Here is a 23,522-nt window from a genome sequence, read left to right as displayed (position 1 = left end):
TGAGTATTTATAGAGCAGCTTGATAACCGTTTGACCGAACACTTCTCCTTGGTAGTCGTTTTCCACTTCCTTACGTTTCACGCTTTAACCGTTTCCTGACTAGTCGACATTGCTTATGCTCTTTGGGCATCACGTAATAGCTAATTTTCTTCCACGCGTCCCTTTATTTCTTCCTTGATCTTCACGCCCACGGTCATATCTTTACCTTTTGACACGTGTAAATGAATTTTTCGCCAAGTATTACCATGATTTCGTGCAAAGCTCGTGATCTTGAATTCATCGACGTCACGTGCAAAGCTCGTGACCTTGGATTCGTCGACGTCATGTGCAAAGCTCGTGATCTTGGATTCGTCGACGTCACGTGCAAAGCTCGTGATCTTGGATTCGTCGATGTCACGTGCAAAGCTAGTGATCTTGAACTTGTCGACACCTCTATGACGTGTACTGTCGATAATTACCTTAGGTCTTCTTAATGTCTCTAGGCCTGACTTGCGGCCTTTTTGGATTTTCACCATATGGACTGTACTTTATTTCTACCGTAACTTGTGAACGGCCCACTCCCACCATGGGTAATTTTGGGTGTCAACACCAAATAATTAAAATAAACCGTCTATGAATTCGTATCTTTGCATTATATATTATACACTTGGGAAAAACAAAATTATTCCTACCAATATTTAATGTTGAATAATCATAAATACGTACTTGGAAGTTAAAAGATCTTTACTAGTGATATTAAAACCAAATATTTTTTTAATCGTAAAAATAGCTGCTATTGCATAATCAATCCAGTCTATCACAGTGTATAGGGACCCGACCGGAGGACTTGTTTTGACTTAGGACAATAAGCTCATGAGCTTGGTATTACTCAAATATCGAACATAATGTTATACGATGAGATATAATTCAATATCAACGATGTGATTTGTCCTTGTGTTGTCGCCGGTGCTCAATGAATGCAATTGGTAAACTTGCTTTCAGCATGGTTGTCTCCGTCTGGGCCGCTTCTATCTGCATTATGCTTGTAAAATTGATTACAATAATTCTGGCCATAGAAGAAAATTTACGAGCAGAAAAGATGATTTACGACTTTTATGATAGTTTTTGTGTTTATTAAAATTCACATAAAGAAAACGTAGTTTATAAACCGAAAGAAATTTTGCCACGATAAGGAATGTCATTACAATTCGATTCTGTATTCAATTTACTAATAATAAGGAAATTACATTTGTAACAAAAACTATTCACTGGGTTTACTGATAATAACATAAATTATTGATCCCTAAAGCAAAAATTACTTGCAAATTAAATTATTTACTATAAGGTAAACTACTTTCTCTCATATTATGTTACTACTTCGACGATGAATCTTTTTTATGATATAGATCTTTTATGATATGCATAACTACTTGTAATTGTCGCAATCTCAATTACATCTGTAGCTATTAATTATGTTTTTGAAAAAAAATTGCCCAATCCTAGCTCGGTCATTAACTGATACCATAGTAAAGAACCTCAAAGGCCCTCTTCCAACCAACCGACATCTATTACAATCTCCCTCCCATCAAGAGTTAGTGCATCTACCAACATACAGAGATATCTACAAGACTCTCGTAGCTTCTAGAAGGCTCGGGAACGTACCTCAAGCTTTAGAGGCTAAGTCGGTCCATGTAAGATACCAACTCATCAAGGAAGCGGCCCACGTGTTTGTCTCCGAGTGGCGATGATGAGTTGCGGACGGAACCTCTTCATGAGCTTCTACAGACTGCCCGCGCTTCAGTCAATAGTGGTCATCCGTGAGATATGCTAATTACATTGCTATCTAAAGCATCTAAGGACAAATAATAATCTTCTGGACGTTCTTACAGGTAAAGATCATCTGATCTAATATCTATCTAGTAGAACAGTATTGTGTTCTGCATTCATCGCAAAATTATTGCCAACACTTACCATACCACTTGTAATTATACAATACAACAGCAATTGTGCATAACTGATTAAACTTTCCTTTAAGTATGGATTTAGATATATCACAAGTTTTCTCAAACTCTAATAGAGGGTCGATTGTAGCATGTATATAAATTTAAACTTAGAAAATCTATGGTTCTTACAGAATCTAATAACACCAGCCATGCATCACATCATCAAATAGAGCATAAATAAGAATAATGATGACGAATATGTAGTCCAAAATCCTCAGAAATCATCTCGCAATTATAGGCTGATTTCAAGTAAAAAGTTCAAACTCAAAGGTGACTTTGGTCTTGCAAACAAATCACAAAAAAGAGCAGTTGCTTCTTTCCCATCATCTTTCTCTAAGATGGAGAGAGAGAGAGAGAGAGAGAGAGAGATTTCACATTCTTCTTTCTTCCCCATTTGGCAGTTTGCTCTTCCTTTTCTTCTTTCAGGATTTCTTGCAATTCTCTCCGCTCAGAACTTGCTCTTCAACAGCAGAACTCCTGTTCATCACAGAGAAGAATATCCCAAATTTAGAGAAGGTACATCAAGTACAATTTTCCCTCATTACAAGGATTGTTTAACCACTTTCACGAGCATCGACCTAACCAATCGGTGCTTGACAAGAGAAATAATACAAATTGGTTCATAAATGAAAGTAGAAAGGTCATTGCTCAACAATTATTCTTCGGGTATTCACGCTTTACTATCTGCATTGACAAGCCATAACAATTAGAGTTCCAAGATCCATTCTCATTTATTAAAAAAAAGACTAGAAGAGGCCAAGGGTAAATATGTCTGAGAAATAGCTATTTTAGGATGTACCAATTGTGTTTGAAACTGTCTTAAAAAAAATCAAGGGGTCTTTCCAGATATATTTCTCAAAAGGAAAAATTATGAACTTTTCTTGAGGGCTTTAAAAGCAAAATCATATTGTGAGAGTGCTTGTACTTGAATCTTTCAACATATACATATACATATACATATGCGTGGAGTCATTGACGGGAATAAAAGGTAGGAAGGAGCCTCCTACAAATGGAGGTTTTTCATTATTTTGAGTGGGGTCCAAACTCTTGTTGCTACATCACGTCTAAGATTACACCTAGGACACCCAGCTATATGATCAATGCATTCAACCAAGTACCATTACATATGTGAGTTTGGTTTATGAAAGGCCATTAAGAATATGAAAACACAAAGGTACTCACTTCTGAGTTGGATCATCGGCTTTTGGTTCTTTATCTTCCTGCCACGCTTGATTTTGCATCTCTTCCTCCGTGAACTGCAATGTCCTCTCTATTTTCTTCGCAGAGCTGATTCCAATGTATCAAGATGTTATAGCAAATCATATGCTTCCACATGTATGTAAACATTTGGCCTTTTACTTTGTTGAGTAACTAAAACATTAGTTCCTTGTCTCACTTTAGTCAAGAGTCCACTCCTTAACCACTTATCTTTGGTCATCTGATACAGTACACGACCTATTCAAACTGAGATAAGCTTCGCACACGACGTATTCAAACTGAGATAAGTGCGAAGCTGAAGCATTTCCAGCATATAAATGACTTCTCTTCTCATAAAAAAAAGTAAAATAGGTAACATATTGTCAAGTCTCCAATTCAGTCAATTACCTTCCAGGTTCCCCGTCAACAACAGAAGGAGACAAACTTTCAGATGAATTCACGGCAGTGCTTCCATCTTGCTTTTGTCTCCGAGTCCTTCGCAGAAGACTTTTTCTTCAGTGGAGAAGATACAAAGAAATCTTCACCATCGGGTTCTGAAGACTGGTCCTCAGGATTCTGATGTGGCAAGCTATCGTCCTTCCTTTTCTTCTTTTTGGACTTCTTGCAATTCTCTCCGCTTGGAACTTGCTCAACTTCAACAGCAGAACTCCTATTCATCACAGATAAGAAAAACCCAGGTAAAGTTCAATTTTTCCTTGTTATAAGGATTGTTTAACCACTTTCATTAGTGTCTAGCCAACTGACCAGTGCTTGCCATTAGACTTAATACAAATTGTTTGCAAATGCAAGTAGAAAGGTCATCGCTCAACATTTAATCTTGAAGTACTCATGCTTAGCTATCTGCACTAACAAGCCATAACAATAAGAGTTCCAAGACGAACAATTCTGAAGTTTTCTCGTAGGCTTCAAGCACAATCATTTTGAAAAATTTCTAAGACTTCAATCTTTCATCACATACATATGTGTGGAGTTACTGACATGAATAAAAGGTAGGAAGGGGCGACCAACAAATGGTGGTCTTTCATTATTTCAAGTGGAATCTAACTCTTGTTGCTACATCATGTCAAAGATTACACATAGAATGAACCCTAAGATACCCAGCTATAGGATCAATGCATTCAATCAAGTTCCATTATATATGTGGTTTTGGATAATGAGAGGTCAATAAGAACGTGATGACATAAAGGTACTCACTTCTTACTCGGATCATCGGCTTTTGTTTTCTTATCTTCCTGCCATGCTTGATTCTGCGTCTCTCTCTCCACGATATGCAATTTCCTCTTCATTTTCTTCGCAGTGCTGATTCCAATGTATAAGATTTTAGATGAAATCATATGTATCCATGTGTATCAGATTTTATAATGTTTATAGGGAGGCCTTCTGCTTTAGTTGATTAACTAAAACATAAGTTCCATGTCTCACTTTAGTCAAGAGTCCATTCCTTAACCATTCATCTTTGGTTATCTGAGACAGTACATGACCTATTCAAAATGAGATAAGTGCGAAGCTGAAGCATTTCCAGCAAAAATATGACTTCTATTCTGGTAAAAAAAGTATATTAGGTAACATATTGTCAAGTCTCCAATTCAGTCAAATTACCTTCCAGGTTCACCCTCAACAACAGAAGGAGACAACCTTTCAGATGATTTCATGGCAGTGCTCCCATCTTGCTTTTGCTTCTTCTTGGCAACATCTAGTGGTGTTTCCATGACTACATCTGGGACCTTTGTCTCCAAGTCCTTCGCAGAAGACTTTTTCTTAAGTGGAGAAGATACAAAGAAATCTTCACCATCAGGTTCTGACGACCAGGCCTCAGGATTCTGATGTGGCAAGCTATCGTCCTTCTTTTTCTTCTGTTTGGATTTCTTGCAATTCTCTCCGCTTGGAACTTGCTCAACTTCAACAGCAGAGCTCCTATTCATCACAGATAAGAAAATCCCAGGTGAAGTTCAATTTTTCCTTGTTACAAGGATTGTTTAACCACTTTCATTAGTGTCTAGCCAACCAACCAGTACTTTCCATGAGACTTAATACAAATCGTTCGCAAATGCAAGTGGAAAGATTATTGCTCAACATTTACTCTTGAAGTATTCATGCTTAGCTATCTGCACTAACAAGCCATAACAATAGTAGTTCCAAGACAAAAAAATTCTGAAGTTTGATCGAAGGCTTCAAGCACAGTCATTCAAAAATATTTCTAGTACTTCAATCTTTCATCATGTACATATGTGTGGAGTCACTGACATGAATAAAAGGTAGGAAGGGGCGACCTACAAATGGTGGTCTTTCATTCTTTCAAGTGGGGTCCAACTCTTGTTGCTACATCACGTCAAAGCTTACATGTGGAATGAACCCCAGGACACCCACTTCAATCTTGCTTGAGCTTGAGAGAAAAATGGAAGAAAACTTGAGAGAGAGAGAGAGAGAGTGTGTGTGGTTCAGCCGAGAGTGAGAGGGAGAGGGAGAGAATGAGATAGGATCAATGCATTCAACCAAGTACCATTATATTATTGAGTTTGGCTAATGAGAGGTCAATAAGAAGGTGATGACATAAAGGTACTCACTTCTTACTCGGATCATCGGCTTTTGGCTCCTTGTCTTCCTGCCATGCTTGATTCTGCGGCTCTCCCTCCACGATATGCAATTTACTATTCATTTTCTTTGTAGTGCTGATTCCATTGTATCAAGATGTTAGATGAAATCATAAGCATCCATGTGTATCTGATTTATAATGTTTATAGGGAGGCCTTCTGCTTTAGTTAAGTAACTAAACCATATGTTCCATGTCTCACAATAGTCAAGAGTCCATTCCTTAACCACTTATCTTTGGTTATCTGAGACGGTACGTGACCTATTCAAACTGAGATAAGTGCGAAGCTGAAGCATTTCCAGCAAATAAATGACTTCACTTCTGGTAAAAAAAGTATATTAGGTAACATATTGTTAAGTCTCCAATTCAGTCAATTAACTTCCAGGTTCAACCTCAACAACAGAAGGAGACAACCTTTCAGATGATTTCACGGAAGTGCTTCCATCTTGCTTTTGCTTCTTCTTGGCAACATCTAGTGGTGTTACCATGACTACATCTGGGATCTTTGTCTCGGAGTCCATCGCAGAAGACTTTTTCTTAAGTGGAGAAGATACAAAGAAATCTTCACCATCGGGTTTTGATGACTGGGCCTCAGGATTCTGATGTGGCAAGCTATTGTCCTTCTTTTTCTTCTTTTTGGACTTCTTGCAATTCTCTCTGCTTGGAACTTGCTCAACTTCAACAGCAGAATTCCTATTCATCACAGCTTGTTACAAGGATTGTTTAACCACTTTCATTAGTGTCTAGCCAACCGACCAGTGCTTTCCATGGGACTTAATACAAATCGTTTGCAATTGCAAGTGTAAAGATCATCGCTCAACATTTACTCTTGATGTATTCATGCTTAGCTATCTGCACTAACAAGCCATAACAATAAAAGTTCCAAGACAAAAAATTCTGAAGTTTGCTTGAAGGCTTCAAGCATAATCATTTTCAAAAATTTCTAGTACTTCAATCTTTCATCATATACATATGCGTGGAGTCACTGACATGAATAAAAGGTAGGAAGGGGCGACCAACAAATGATGGTCTTTCATTATTTCAAGTGGGGTCCAACTCTTGTTGCTACATCACGTCAAAGATTACATGCGGAATGAACCCTAGGACACCCAGCTATAGGATCAATGCATTCAACCAAGTACCATTATATATGTGAGTCTGGATAATGATAGGTCAAAAAGAACGTAATGACATAAAGGTACTCACTTCTTACTCAGATCATCAGCTTTTGGCACCTTATCTTCCTGCCATGCTTGATTCTGCGTCTCTCCCTCCACGATATGCAATTTAGTCTTCATTTTCTTTGCAATGCTGATTCCAATGTATCGAGATGTTTGATGAAATCATATGCATCCATGTGTATCTGATTTTATAATAATTAGGGAGGCCTTCCGCTCTAGTTGAGTAACTAAAACATAAGTTCCATGTCTCTCAATAGTCAAGAGTCCATTCCTTAACCACTTATCTTTGGTTAGACATTACACAACCTATTCAAACCGAGATGAGTGCGAAGGCGAAGCATTTCCAGCAAATCAATGAATTCTCTTCTCATGGAAGAAGTAAAAAAGGTAATATATTGTTAAGTCTCTAATTTAATCAATTACCTTCCAGGTTCACCGCCAACAACAGTAGGAGACAAACTTTCAGATGATTTCACGGTTGTGCTTCCATCTTGCTTTCGCTTCTTCTTGACAACATCTAGTGGTGTTTATGTGGAATTTTTAGATGGAGAGAAATTCTTTTTCTCATTCATATATACTACCTCTTTACATTGTCATATTTATAGACTAATACACAGAGGAGTCCTAGCAAACAAAATAGGAAACAAAGCCTAAATAGGAGAACAGCTACAATCCCACGATTTGTGGGATTTAACCAGAATAAAAAAAGTCATAAATAGGAAAAAATCTACTCCTATCAATCAGTCAATTTTCCTACATATTTACAGCCATATAATCTGGATATTTACAGCTCGACACTCCCCCTCAAGCTGGTGAATAGATATCTTCCATTCCCAGCTTGGTAACTAGCTCGTGAAAACTTCCACCATTAAGCCCTTTGGTCAAGACATCTGCCACTTGTTGTCCTGAAGGAACATAAGACAAACAAATTAGCCCTTCTTCATGTTTCTCCTTGATGAAGTGCCTATCGATCTCAATGTGCTTTGTCCTGTCAAGTTGCACATGATTATGAGCAATATTAATTGCAGATTTATTGTCACAATATAGCTTCATAGGACTTTGCCACTCGACTTTCAAGTCATCAAGAATGATCTTGAGCCACAATAACTCACATATTCCTTGAGCTGCTGCCCTAAACTCAGATTCTGCACTAGATCTTGCTACCACATTCTGTTTTTTACTTCTCCAAGTTACCAGGTTACCTCCAAGGAAGGTACAATAACCAGCTGTAGACCTCCTGTCAACCACAGATCTAGCATAATCCGCATCTGTATAAGCCTCAAGCTTAAGATCATGACTCTTCTTGAATACTACTCCCTTCCTTGGGCTCCCTTTCAAGTAGTGTAGGATTCGATGAGCAGCCTGTAGATGTGACTCCTTTGGATTATGCATGCATTGACTAATCAAGCTTACTGCATAGGAGATATCTGGTCGGGTATGAATAAGGTAGATCAACTTTCCGACCAATCTCTGATACATTTCTCGATCCACTGCTGCTTCCTCTTGTGCTTATGCTAGTCTTTGGTTTGGCTCAATTGGAGTAGTTACTGGTTTGCAACCAAGTTTCCCGGTTTCTTCCAAAAGATCCGTCACATACTTTCGTTGTGAAATAAAGATCCCTTGCCTTGAGTACGAAACCTCAATTCCCAGAAAATACCGTAGCTTTCCTAACTCCTTTATTTCAAACTTCTGAATCAAGTACTGTTTCAGCCGCTGTTTCTCCCTTTCATCATATGTCATCAACATACACCAATAATGATGTAACTCCCTCTGCGTCCGAATGTTTTATAAAAAGTGTATGATCTCCCTGGCTTTGTTTATACTCAGATGCCTTCATGACTCTAGCAAACCGTCCAAACCAAGCTCTAGGTGACTGCTTGAGCCCGTATAGTGCCTTTTTAAGTCTACAAACCTTTTCTGTTGTTTCCTTTCCTTCAAAACCAGGTGGGATGCTCATGTAGATTTCCTCTTCCAAATCTCCGTGTAAAAATGCATTCTTTACATCATACTGTTGAAGTTCCCAATCAAAATGAGCAGCTAAAGACAGTAAAATTCTTACGATATTCATTTTACCCACTGGTGCAAATGTCTCTTGGTAATCCACTCCATATGTTTGAGTGTAGCCTTTTGCAACCAATCTTGCTTTGTACCTCTCTAGAGAGCCATCTGCCTTGTACTTTACAGTGAATACCCACTTGCACCCAACTAGATTTTTCCCTTTTGGCCTGTCAATAATTTCCCACATTTTATTTTTTTTTTCAGTGCCTTCATCTCTTCTACCATGGCATTCCTCCATTCCTCTTTTGACAATGCTTCAGACAAAGTGTTAGGGACAGCAATAGAGTTTAAACTCACAATAAAGTTTTGGTATGGTGATGATAATCTATTAAGGGACACAAAATTTGATAGTGGATAAACTGGTTTCTTGGTGCAGTCTCTAATCCTTTTTCTAATAGCAATAGGTAAATCAAGATCAGCCTTAGGTGTATCACTAAGCTGTTCATTCAAAGGAGGTTTAGGACTTATCGTGTTCTCATTAGCAGCATCCGGAGTGGCATTTTGGACCTGCTCTTGTGTTGGAACGGATGTCCTCCTTGAATACACCTGAGAAATCTCATAGAATCATGGATACGAGTTGGACTAATGGGAATAGGAACAGAACCAGGTTGAGTTGGACCAGTGGGAATAGGAACAGAATCAGGTTGGTGTGTGGGAGATTGTGGTGGGCAAGAGATAGGATTCAAGGTAGGTTCATGAGCTACAATGGACGAGTTTGGGTTGATAGGGACATTGGACAATAAATCCAGGTTATCAATAACACCATGGCCCTTATCTTCCATGACTGAAATCTCCCCCTGAAGATAAGGTTGTGAAAAATAGGGTTTATTTTCAACGAAAGTGACATCTGCAGAGAGATAGAATTTTTTGGGGGGAAGAACACTAGAAGTGCCAAAAGTTATGTACGGCGCTCACTTTGGTGTCAAAAGTTTCAATCGGATCACTTAAGTGCCAAAAGTTGTTAAAAACGATCACTTAAGTGCCACTTTGCCGGAAATCCGACGTGACATTTTTTTATTAATTTCTCAAGCTGATGTGGCATTTCTTTTCTTTCTTTTTTTCTTTTTTTTCTTTTCTTTCTTCTTATTTTCGATGGCCGGCGCCCGGCCACCGGCCATGGCCGGCCTTGCCGGGCGTCGCCTTCCTTTCCTCCGGGCGAGGCCGCTGTGGCCTTGGCGAGGGCGGGCCTCGCGGGGGCTCGCCACGCCCGGGCGAGGGTCGACCTCGCCGGATCCGGCGAGGCCAGCCCTCGCCCGAGGCCACGGCGCCTCACCGGGCCTCGCCCGAGGAAGGCGACGCCTCGGCGAGGCCGCCGTGGCCTTGGCAAGGGCTCGCCTCTCCAGATCCGACGAGGCCGGCCCTCGCCGAGGCCACGGCGGCCTCGCCGGACCTCGCCCGGAGGAAGGCGACGCCTCGGCAAGGCCGCTGTGGTCTTGGCGAGGGCTCGCCTCGCCAGATCCGGCGAGGCCGGCCCTCGCCGAGGCCACGACTGCCTCGCCGGGCCTCGCCCGGAGGAAGGCGATGCTCGGCGAGGCCGGCCATGGCCAGTGGCTGGTCTCCGGCCATGGTAGAAGAAGAAGAAGAAGAAAGAAAAGAAAAAAGAAAAGAAAGAAAAGAAAAAAGAAAAAAAGAAAAGAAAGAAAAAAATATTTAAAAAATTGAATTATACACGTGGAAATGCCACGTGTCATTAAAATTTAAATATAAAAGCCACGTATTAAATTTGATCGGAATTTCTTGCCGTTGGCACTTAAGTGATTGTTTTTTCTCCGATTTGGCATTTAAGTGATCGCTGGCGTAAACTTTTGGCACTTAAGTGATCCAAATAAAACTTTTGACATCAAAGTGAGCGCCGTACACAACTTTTGGCACTTCTAGTGTCCTTCCCCCGAATTTTTTGGAAGGGGGATGGTAACATTTATAGCCCTTTTGTGTTTGTGAGTAACCAAGAAACACACATTTGATTGTGCGAGGATCTAACTTTCCTCGTTGATGATGATGAATGTGGACAAAGGAAGTACAACCAAAGACTCGAGGTGTAAGACCATTAGATGTACGGAAGTGATGATAGAACTGAGAAAGAACTTCCATAGGAGTCTTGTGGTCTAATGTACGTGAGGGTAGTCTATTGATCATGTATGTGGCTGTAAGAACAGCTTCCCCCCAATATGTTTTAGGAACTTGCCCGTGAAACAATAGGGCACGAGTTGTGTTAAGGAGATGACCATTTTTTCTTTCAGCAACCCCATTTTGTTGTGGTGTATTCACACAAGATGATTCATGGATAATACCTTCCTTTTGAACATACGAGGACAATACTTGATTGAAGTAATCTCTAGCATTATCAGATTGAAAGACCTTGATCTTAACCCCAAATTGAGTTTGAATCATGGAATGGAAGGAAGGAATAATGCTACTCACATCAAATTTATGTTTGAGTAAGAAAGTCCACGTGATCCTAGAGCAATCATCAATTAAAGTGACAAACCAACGAGCTCCGGAGATGTTTGGAATCGTGGAAGGTCCCCAAATGTCACTATGGATCAAGTCAAAAGGATTAGAACTACGACGATTGCTAATAGGAAATGGTACACGATTATGCTTGGCTAACTCACAAACATCACAATGGAAATCTTTAATATTCAAACCTTTAAACAAGGATGGAAACATAATACTCAGGACTTGAAAGGACGGATGACCAAAATGAAAATGATGAAGCCAAATAGCTTCTTTATTTGAAGTACTAAGAAACAATGAAGATAGATTATTCATGATTCTTCTTGCAGTGAGAGGTGTCTCAAGGTAGTAAAACCCATTTTGTTCCTTAGCAAGTCCAATCCTCCTCTCCGAGTCCTGATCCCGAAAAACACAGTAGAATGGGTAAAAAATGACTTGACAATGAAGATCTTTTGTGAGTTTTTGTATAGATATAAGATTGGCAGACAATTTAGGGACATGAAGAACTTCTTTAAGGACAAGATTAGGTGTGATAGAAATATCTCCAACCCCTGCAACAGTCGCAAGAGAACCATTTGCCACAATAATCTTCCTATTGCTAGGACAAGGTGTATAAGTGCTGAAATGGGATGGGGTGTGAGTCATATGATCGGTAGCCCCCGAATCAACAATCCAAGAATTACCTGAGAGTGCTAGAGAACATGCACCAGAGGGTTTATTAAGAGATCCTAACAAACCTCTTATTTTCTCAATTTCTTCACTATTGAAGGTTGTTTTCTCCTGAACTTCTTCGTGACTAACTTGCTCAGTTAGGTGGACCCGGGGCCTTGATTGTGTAGTTGGTTTGCCATTCAGTTTCCAGCATTGCTCCTTTGTATGTCTCGGTTTCTTGCAATAGGCACACCACAAGTTGTCCCGGTTGTCTTTCCTTGGCAAGTCACCCTTTTCATCAACCTTTTTGATTGTCAAGGCTCACCCTTCTACTATTTGTGGTTCGAGCATGACGGATCGACGACTTTCTTTTGCCCGGATCAAGGAAATTGTTTCCTCCAATGATGGCACTTCCTCCTTGCCAAGTATTTGAATTCTGACTTGGTCGAATTCAGAATTAAGCCCGGCTAAGAAATCGTAGACTCTATCCTTTTTAATAAGATTCTTCAGAATGGCTGCATCTTCTAGACACCGCATCTGGAGTACTCGATAATGATCGAGTTCTTGCCATAAGTTCTGCAGAGAATTAGCATACTCAGTAACAGTCTTACCTCCTTGCTTTGTCCCATTGGTTTTCACCTTAATTTCATACACCTGGGCTGCATCACAAGCCTTTGAGTATGTAACGCCCCCACCTCGGGATCATTAACGTGACGTCCCGTTCATTGTTATCTTTTTAATAAGCACAAGCGGAAACGTAAACTCGGGACAATCACATTCAGAATAATAGCAGAATTTAGACAAGCAGCTTCATAAGCAAACCTTATATTTACAGTGCATACAAACATATTTTAACAAGCCCTTTGGGCCATGACAAACAACACATATTTCACACGCATATTCTAGAGGCTCATCTGTTCCTAGCCGATTATAAATAGCAAAACTTGGCTTGGGTGATCTTATCCCCTCTACTTCATCTTCTCGCTTCTAACTCCATCCACATTTCCTCTTCGCTTCCCATCCGCATGGCCGATCTACACCCCACCCGTGGCATGCCCTAGAGCCGGCCTGCCCGCGCCGTAAAAAGGTCCATTGAACCAACGTAAGGGTCCAACCCATTCTCCGTCAGTGTAGCCATGCTATGCTATGCTACGTACGGGTGAGGCACCAAGTCCGTTAGGCCCTCATCGACCATCACATACGTCGTGATCCGGTAGTAGGCTCGGCCTTCTCGAGCATCTATCACGGTGAGCACTTCGGCTCTCATTTCCACGGGGTTGCCGAACTGGGTCGGGGGAGACGCCATTCTTCGGACCTGAAAAGGAAATAACGGGGGATGAGTCGGGGAGACTCAGCAAGTAAACCTACTAATATCAAGCGAGGACGAGGGGATCGCCGTTAACATAAGTCGGCTCTTACCGCACCCGCATCAATGGCAGATCAATAGCAAAGTTCATACAAGAGAACACCACGCATGGCTATAACATGTGCACTTTACCAGCCAAATCTCGGTTCTAGCTCAAGACAAACATCAAACATGAAACATGGTCAAATCAAGGGATTGAACCAACTACGACTAATCAAACAACCGAGAAACGGTCCAAGCAAACCGTGTCACAACGCATCACAACTTCCTTTCCCGATATTAGGAAGTTTACTTACCCAACGGTATAAAACAAGAACTAGAAAGTGAAAGGCGTGTGACGGACACAAGGGCCTCGGCGAGTCTCGGGCGATTCTTGGTGTGTGGCTTGAACACTATCACACGGGCCTTGGATGTGGCTTCCTATTGACCGAATAACAAGGAGAGACACGGGCTAGTTGGTGAGCTCTCTCTCTCTTTCTCTCTTTCTCTCTTTCTCGGCGTGAACAAGAAGCAAAGAAGCAAGAAGCGAGATGGTGATGGCGTGAGAATGAAGAGGAAATGGCGTGAGAGCTCGAGAGAGGAAGTGGCATGAGGGAGGAGGGGTTCATGTGAGGCTCTCTCTCTCTCTCTCTATTTATATAGACATTCTTACTTGGTCACCACTCAAGGCCATTAAAGCTCTTCATTATTAAGGGGCCTCAAAGTCAAGAGTAATAATGGCCATTAATGCATGTCATGATGATGGTGCCTCCAAAGTCTAACTAATTAAGGCTTGTCATCATGAATGGGGCTTCTAAGTCAAGGGCCAATTAATACTAGTCATGATGAACCTTAATAAAGGAAGCTTGAAGGAGAAGCTTTGACCATGTCAAAGCCTTATCTTCTCATTTCTTCCCGACAAAACAAACGCGGAGCCTATTTTGGCCTTCTAGAAATGTCGGTTCGGCTCACAATAACTTAGCACCATCGGGTTGCACAATAACAACTAATCGACATTTAAGCCGCAAACCCGCATCATAATCAATTCCATGATTTCTGAGGTTTTCCGCGACAAAAAACGTATAATAATCTCGTTCAACCCGAGGTTTGGCGCGGGAATGTCCTCAAATATCATCAAATACAACCAAGCCAAGGTTCAAGTTAAATGGAATTAGCTCAAGCCAATCGGCTGACTGGGCGCGTGGCCTGGTCTGACCGGGCGCATGGCATGGCACACTACCGGGCTGCACGGGCACATGGCCGGGTACATGGCCGAGCGCGTGGCCGAGTGCACAGGCGCCATGCCGGGCTGCACGGGCGACGTGCCGAGCGCCATACCGGGCTGCACGGGCAACGTGCCGAGCATCACATCGGGCCACACGAGCGAAGGGTCGGTTCTCGACTAGGCATGGACATCGGCTCATGAGTAGCACAACGCACTGTTCATGGCCGAGTTTCTTGAGCACAGAACTAGGTCGGAGTCGGATCCAACGGGCACAGCGCTTGGCACGAGGGTCAGGCACAATGGCCGGCACACGGCTGGGCACATAGCCGGTCCGTGGCCTGGCTGACTGGCACAATGGCCGGTCATGATCGGGCACATGGCCTTGGCCGGCGCGACTGGCAATGTAACGCCCCCACCTCGGGGTTATAAACGTGACGTCCCGTTCATTATTATATTTCGTTACACACAGGCGGAAGCATATCGCGGGACAATCACAATCAATATACGCAGCGGAAATAAGACAAACAACATCATGAGCAAACCTTATGTTTACAATGCATACAAACATGTTTTAACAAGCCCTTCGGGCCATGACAACACATATTTCATAGCCGACTGAGTAACAAAACTCGGCTTGGGTGATCCTATCCCCACTACGGCTTCTCGCTTCTTCACCTCCACCCCGGTCCCGTCCGCCTGGCCATCTCACATCCCACCCGTGGCTTTATCCCGGAGCCGGCCCGCCCTGAGGCACCAAGTCCGTTAGGCCCTCATCGAATATCACAAGCGTCGTGATTCGGCGATAGGCGCGGTCTTCTCTGACATCCATCACGGTGAGCACTTCGGCTCTCTGCTCTACGGGATTGCCAACGCGGGTTGGGGGAGATGCCATCCTACGGACCTGAAAAAGGGGAAACAACGGGGGATGAGTCGGGGAGACTCAGTAAGTGAAAACACTAATATCAAGCGAGGACGAGACAATCGTCGTTCACACAAGTCAATTCTTACCGTACCGGCATCAATGGCATTTAAAATAGCAAAGTCATGCTACAAAACCAGCCAAACAAACATCAAACGTGAGTATCACACGTGAACATCATTAGATGAGAAACAACGAACAACCATGAAACCAGGAAACGGGCCAACCAACCCATGTTACAACGTATCGCAACTTCCTTTCCCGATATTAGGGAATTCACTTACCCAACGACAAATAAAACTAGGGAACGGGGGTCGAGACGGGTGAGCTCGGGAAATTTCGGGCTCTTTCCTTGCTTCCTCCCTGTTTGGCCGACCAAGACGAGGCCTACCAAGGCCAAACCGTGGCTCTTGGATGGGAATGAGTAGGAACACGGGCCGGTTCGGGGTTGGTTTTGGGCGTGAGCTTCTCGGCCAAAGTGAGAAAACAAGAACAAAGGAAGAAGAAGAAGATGCTGGCGTGAGATTGGAGGATGGCGTGAGAGAGGAGAAAGGGGGCGGGGGGCTTCACGTGAGGCTTCTTGCTTCCTTATAGACAAATAAACTTGGAGAAGAAGCCAAGTATTAATGTGCACCATAGTCATGATGGCCTTGCTTGAGTCATGGCATATGTCATCCAAGTATGAGGTCATGGCTTAGGTCACAAAAGATAAGACCATTTATGAGCATTTATGGGTTAAATGATGAAGGCTAAGACTCATCCTTTCCCTATTGGTTCTCTCTCTCTCTCTCTCTCTCTCTCTTTTCCTTCCTCACGGCCGAATGGCCTTCACAATGGTTCCTTTGGCAAGGCCAAATGGCCTTGCCTTGTGTCCCATAATGATAGGACCTCCAAAGTCTAATGTTATTAATGCTTGTCATCATGAAATAGGGCTTCTAAGTCAAGGGCCATTTAATGGCATTAATGAAACTTAATGATGGAAGCTTGAAGGAGAAGCTTTGACCATGACAAAGCCTTATCTTCTAGTTTCTTCCCAACAAAACAAACACGGAGCCTATTTCGGTCTTCTAGAAATGTCGGTTCGGCTCACAATGACTCAAAGACCATCGCTTGCACAATAACAACTAATCGACACTCAAGTCGTAAACCCGCATCATAATCAATTCCTTGATTTCCGAGGGTTTTCTACGACAAAACACGTATAATAATCTCATTCAACCCGAGGTTCGGTGCGGAAATGTCCTTAAATATCACCAAAAGACATCAGGTTGAGATTCCAACGTTCTCAAATAGAAATTGATAAATCTTGGAAATCTTATAAAACCGAACAGCTTTGCACTGTTCACGAAATCGAGCTTGAAAATATAGTAAATGGACTCCGAAAATTCTCAAATTTGAATATGTCATAAACAAGACTTTACCAAACATTTCTCATGAAGAACACAAATTCGGAATCTTTCTGTAAACACCATTTTTAGTAGCTCAAAGATAGACTAAAAACAGTTCGCCGAAACGGGACTCTGGTTTCTCAAATTAAGCTTTGTCCAGAATCCAAATCATCTCAGAAAATTCCCAAATTTATACACATTATAGGAAAGGACGTTCTCAACAACTTTTGTGAAGGAAAATTTTCTAAAATCGTCCCAGAAAAGCTTGTAGAAAATCAAGACAGTGTGAACATCACCGAAATACCCATTCTGGGCAGTTTTACACGGTCCGAAAATCAGGCCATCGTACCACTCATATCAATTCTAAAAATTCTCAAATTAAATTATGTAAAACTTCATGATATTTGGAACAACTTTCAAGAAGAAAGTGTTTGGAAATTCGGATCAAAAAAGTTTCCCCAAAAATAGTAAAACGAAGGGGTACCAAGGATCCGAAATATTGTTTTCCAAAACAAGAGTAAAAATTTGGTTCCAATTGGAAAACTACCAAACTTAAACCATAGCCATTTTCCAGGGACTGAAATTGAGGATGTGACAGGCAATTTTGCCCGGACCGCGACCAAACCACTAGGCACATGGCTTGGCACATGTCTCGTCCATGGCCTACCCAACTCAACGCAACGATCTGTGGCCGATTCGTGACCGAGCCACGTTCGAGTATCAACGACTCATGGTCGACCCTCGGTTATCATGTAGCCTCGTGGAAATCAGTACCTCGGAATTAACTCATGGTCATCCGTGACCGATGCATGACCGTACGATATCACCCGCGACCGACACATGCTGACACGGTACTGATCCACAGTTATCTCGGACCGTATCACTAACGGCCCTTATGGTCGAAAAGGTCAATCCATAGTCATATCACTCTAATCAACTTACGCGATCGGGGAGTCATTCCACTGTCGATCCCTAGGCCAAATCATAAACAATCTTTCGATTGAACCATGACCAACCTTCAGTATACACATTCCGACCATACCATCCATCCCATTACCGACCCTCGGGTCGTATGACTCGCCCAATTCATTACCACTTACCTGCGGCTTCCCAAGCCCAAAATTGGGGATGTGACAGAGTATGTCCGTTGGATGGAATCCCAGATCTCTTTTGCTGTTGATAGAAACATACAAGTATCGCTTATGGCTAGTTCCATGGAATTCCATATCCATGACATGATCATGGAATCAGCCTCATCCCACGCATCGAAATCAGGATCTCCTAGTTTGGGTCCTGTCCCAAGCTGATGGCTGAGTTTTCCTTTGCCCTTCAGATACGTCTTGACAAATTGTGACCACTTGAGATAGTTCTTCTCATTCAAAACGAGGTCTGGTCTGATATTCTGAAGATCACCTGTCATGTGTGTTGAGGCGACCTCCTCCAATGGTTTCTTGGTAGAAGGGGTAGGATCTGTGGTTTTCAATGTGATTTCGGAATTGGACATTTTTTGGAGAGTAAAGGTTATGAAGAAAACAAGAGTAGTAGTGCAGCTATGAAGGCTGCATTTGAAGGAAAAATTTCCTGGAGAATAATAGATAGCAATGAAGGCTATAATTTGGAATCCAGAAATCTAGCCTAGCGCTTTGATACCATGTGGAATTTTTAGATGGAGAGAAATTCTTTTTCTCATTCATATATACTACCTCTTTACATTGTCATATTTATAGACTAATACACAGAGGAGTCCTAGCAAACAAAATAGGAAACAAAGCCTAAATAGGAGAACAGCTACAATCCCACGATTTGTGGGATTTAACCAGAATAAAAAAACTCCTAAATAGAAAAAAATCTACTCCTATCAATCAGTCAATTTTCCTACATATTTACAGCCATATAATCTGGATATTTACAGCTCGACAGTTTCCATAACTACAACTGGGACATTTATTTCTGAGTCCTTTGCAGAAGACTTTTTCTTGAGTAGAGAGGACACAAAGAAAACTTCCTCATCAGATTCTAGCAACAGGGCCTCGGAATTCTGTTGTGGCAAGCTATTGACCTTATCAGATTCACCTTTTTCATGCTTTTTCCTAAGTCGTCGAAGATGGTCTTTTCCCTTCCTTGCTTTCTTGTGGTTTTGTTTCTCCTTCTCTGTTGTTAAAAATTCACATTGTAAACACGTCATATAAACATTCTTCTAAACTGAAGATGCAAAACTGGGCAGAATAAGAGCAACCAACATATCTGTGCTTGTGCATTTAATGCCATCATATGAATATAAGAAGGAAAATCAACTTAAAATTTCCAAGTCAAGAATGCTAACAACTATAAAACATAATCTGGCATGATGCGAGATCCTGCAACATTAATAAATCCATAACAAACAGAATAATACAATATGACAACTCCATCACGGTGAAGGCCAAAAGAAAATAGCACCAATGACATCACATGAATACAAGAAGGAGAAGCAATTTCACATTTCAGAGTGAAGAATGATATCAGTTATATAAGATTATCTGGCAATCATGAAAATAAAAGCAGAATCCTCCGACATCATATTCTTTTTCTATGGTCACATAGTCATACAAATTGCTCAAACATCATATTATTTCTCTATGGTCACACAACTAGTATATTTTGTTTGTGAAAGTTGATACTACATTATTGATAAAGTAATCCAAATAAAAAAAAATGCTGACAGCGAAGTTTTTAAAGGTCAATTTCTTTATACTTCATCATTAATAATCTTTCTTTCTAAAAGATAAAAGCAACAATTTATTGGATATTGCCTTTGCCTCCAGAAACGAGTTACTAGAGGTTTTTGACTGGTCCTACTACTTCAATGCAGGATGCAAGCAACTCATCAGAAGATTTTGATGCAACAATCTTTAGCAGTAAAAATAGACTAGACTCAGTGTACGAGTTTCACATTTCATTTTACAAATGCATGGCTGGACTACTGGTACTTAGTGACCCAAAATGCACATTATTCAAAGATTTCATTGAATCTGAAAAAAGTGAAAGATTAGTAAAATATGTTGTCGTAATTGCTTGTAGGTGTTACTGATATCAAGCAAAAAGAGTTTAAGCAATGTCAAGAATTGAACAAAGCATAAACCAACTCCAAGGACTTTAGATATGTAATTCAACAAAGCAAAATGGTCTATTGCATGACATCGACAGCTAATCACGATAGATTCGGAATTGTTCTTTTTATACAGAATCTAATTGATTTCTCAAAATCGAACATTTCTTTCCTTTAGAATAAAGATTGAAGAGCTGTGCATACATAATTTTCCAAGTAGAAGCTCATCGACAAGTGTATTATGAGAAATAAGAAAAGAACATTGTTAAACTACGAATACCTGATTTATTCGGCATAGGAGAAGGTGGAAGGAATTCAACATCACCATCATTGGTAAAGCTATCTTCATACTGGTCGTCGTCCTCAGAAATATCTGTCTCTGTGTCTGCAATATCTTCTCCACAGGACTCTCTAATAATCATTATAAAGGAATGGAACTCTAGAATGAAGCTTCTATAGTTAGAGTATAAAACAGTTTAGAAAGTGAAAGTCCCTAAGGACACTGATTTGTACTTCTTGACCTTTTTAGCTCACCCCAACATGTATAATATTTGCATAGATAAAATGATGTAATGGAACCTAATCCATCATCTTATACAATTAAGAAACAAAAGTATATGAGAAACGACATAACAATAAGCGGGAATAATAACATAACTCAACCAAGGATACAAGTCATCATCAAATTCTCGACCTTGTCCCAGGTAGTAACCTGTGAGGTGAACACTGCGAACACCGAGAACAGAAAAAACGACTTGATGGGCTTCCTCAAATTCCAAATTTATCTGAGCAGGTTCTTCTTTTCCTGGAAACAGGGAGCATATAAATACAGGACTCGCATCGCCCACATTGCATTGGACCGTGCTCTTGTTGGTGGCAACACCAATCCCGAGTGTCGCCTGCCCAAAATTAAGCACATCCAATCAAAAGGAAACCAGTAAAAACCTGATGAAATCTGGACTTTTCCATGTTGCAATGAACCAAAACCAAAGAACAGAGAAGGGTCTTACCTGGGATATGTGAAGCCTCGACCCATTTGGCTCCTGAGTATAAGGCTTTGCCAGGTTTCACTTCAATCCCTACTCAATCAGTGGAAAAACAGAGCAAACGATATCATCACTCTCATGAGATAAAATCACAAACAAGAACAACCCATCGAAACATGAAAGGGTCGTATCAAATTCACAGGTAAAAGAATGTGCAAAAGAGAATCAGAACCGACCCCAAAAAACCATTTTCTTGTTACGAAGATGAGGAAAAAGCTAGACAAACAGAATCAGAACGGACTGCATGCATTTTAAGAGAGAGAGAGAGAGAGAGAGAGAGGGATGATTACCAGAAGCAATGATGGTGCCTCCACAAGTTCCAACCCGTGCGTGCTAAGCGAGGATCATCCATTTGAGAAGGGAAAGCATGAATCTTGAAAATTGCAGAGCATTTATCTCCTCCGCAGCATCCCGACTCTCTTCGCGCTTCTTTTCTCCAACGAGAAGGAGGGCCGTTTCCAGTCGTGACTATCCGTATGACAGACTAACTTTAGAAAATTCTATATTTCCCCCCTGTATTGATCACAAATTCCCCTAAGTCCCCTTATAATGTTTTTTTTGTCGCAAATAGCCTCCCCCCCGAGAACAGGTACGTACCCGCCCAAAAGACCCGAAAACCAATTTTACCCGATCCGAATAGACTATGAAAAGTAAACAATATCCATATTTGAAATAAACAAGTTCCAAAGAAATCGAATAATTTGGTGTGTCAAATTCGACTCAACTGATCGGAAGAGTGTCTAATGTGTTTTGTTGCTATTCATCTACGGGATGATATATGAATCGATGCGCAATCAATCACATTTTGGTAATGATTGAATAGTGAACTTAACCATGCTTGCTCTTAAGTGAAAAATTTAAAATAGGGAAACTTTCCAAATTTGAAACATCAATTACAGGATGTGGTAAAATTGAAAGGTCCTGTCTAATTTGTTGCTCTAATATGTGAGAACCTACCCTTGTAATTCATATGTTTATCTCAAAAAATCAATATCTTTTGATTTTAAAATAGAAAACGCAAGCATCTTGAAGACTTCTTACGCATTGAATTAAATTTCAAACCAGAATGTACCATTTAAATTCAAATTCTCAAGTATCCTCTTTGGTGCTCGACTCACTCTTTGTGTTGGCTATTTGTCATATCTACTGTTTGGATATTTTAACGTACATAACTAAAATGGTACCCAAAAAAGATAGATTTTAGAAAAGAAAATCGAGACAGTCAAGAAAGAGTAAATATTACGAAATAATTAAATCTAAGTGATAAACCTAATGGTTATTTCATCCTTGTATTTTACAATACCAATTTTTCTTTTTTATTGTGCATTACTTTTATAGTGATAGCCTTCTAACTTTCACTTCTTGGACATTAGAGAGTTTCTAAGAAATTACATTTTCACTAAAATTATATATGCACACTTTCATGCAGTAATTATAGTTCAATCTACAATTAAAAGCAAAACTAGTTTTCATACCGGGGCTTTGCACGGGCTACTTTTTAAGTGTCTTTTTAATATATATAAGAGGTTACATTTGAAGAAACAAATCTACAGACTTCACTTATTATAATAGTCATAAAATACAATTAAAATTTTCTACTGTTGCATCGTCATATATTTATTATCTTTCTGGTTTTTTTTTGTCAGATACCAATCTTGTTTCTCTACCTTTTCTTGACTCACATTTTTAAAAAAAAACTTGCCAAACATTTCAAAAATGGTGCACACAGAGAGCGCCCCATGGTTAAGAGAGAGCTCTATACGATAAAAATTGCCTTTTAAAAATGTATGTGTTAGTTGCATATTAAAAAATGTGAATGGTTTTTTCCTTTATATTTGCTCTGATTTGGATAATAATATTAATTTGTATGCTACAAGACTGTGAACCAATGATTAATATGTGTATAAAATGTGATTCCCAAATTGAATCAATTAAATATAAGTTCCAAACTAGAGGAATGTTATGGTAAAACTTTGTTTGAAACGATGTGGTAGAAAGCAAAGTGCGACTTGAAAGACATGATCAGTTGTGGATTCTTATGCCCATTCTTTTTATTTTATTATGTTATATAGGAATGAAAGTGCTCTTCGTTCGACATTCTTTGTTCCATTCCACTAGAACCCTCCTCTTTTCTTAAGCTGTAGCGTAAATAGTATGTGATGTAGCTTAAGTAGAAAGTATTGATTCACTTCTCAAGGCAAGAATCTAGGGTTAGCGCCAAATAATAAATTGGTACAACTTCGGAAGTGTAGTCTATCTTCGATTTCTAAATCGAAAGGATCCAATTCAAGCATGTCTCAAATCCAAAAAAGGAAAATTATTGGAATTAGTGAAATGCTTTTGATCAAAAGTGTATCTGTTCGCTCGTTTTATG

At 40.5% G+C, this 23,522-nt stretch overlaps 1 protein-coding gene across 1 annotated transcript; it reads right to left on the bottom strand.

Annotated features, from left to right (window-relative positions):
• Positions 1-3,626: 3,626 nt before the first annotated feature.
• Positions 3,627-5,873, bottom strand: LOC115692973 (uncharacterized). The gene is made up of 4 exons (XM_056305247.1): positions 5,765-5,873; positions 4,800-5,114; positions 4,395-4,499; positions 3,627-3,849 (listed from the first exon to the last, which is right to left on the bottom strand). The coding sequence occupies exons 1-4, from the start codon at positions 5,854-5,856 to the stop codon at positions 3,627-3,629; spliced, it is 735 nt and encodes a 244-aa protein (XP_056161222.1). The 5' UTR covers positions 5,857-5,873.
• Between the last annotated feature and the right edge of the window lie 17,649 nt (positions 5,874-23,522).

The sequence above is a fragment of the Syzygium oleosum genome, unplaced genomic scaffold (assembly GCF_021117445.2).
Source record: "Syzygium oleosum isolate NSW1041296 unplaced genomic scaffold, Sole_v2.1 Sole_v2.36, whole genome shotgun sequence".
Lineage (NCBI taxonomy): Eukaryota > Viridiplantae > Streptophyta > Magnoliopsida > Myrtales > Myrtaceae > Syzygium > Syzygium oleosum.
This window is presented reverse-complemented; position numbering and strand designations above follow the sequence as displayed.

Bases quoted from the DNA above. Each gene is read 5' to 3' on its own strand.
- LOC115692973 (XM_056305247.1), bottom strand. From the start codon at position 5,856: ATGAATAGTAAATTGCATATCGTGGAGGGAGAGCCGCAGAATCAAGCA. The intron at 5,115-5,764 runs GTGAGTACCTTT...TGTGATGAATAG, and splicing joins GCCGATGATCCGAGTAAGAA to GAGCTCTGCTGTTGAAGTTG. The intron at 4,500-4,799 runs GTAATTTGACTG...CATTGGAATCAG, and splicing joins GTTGAGGGTGAACCTGGAAG to CACTGCGAAGAAAATGAAGA.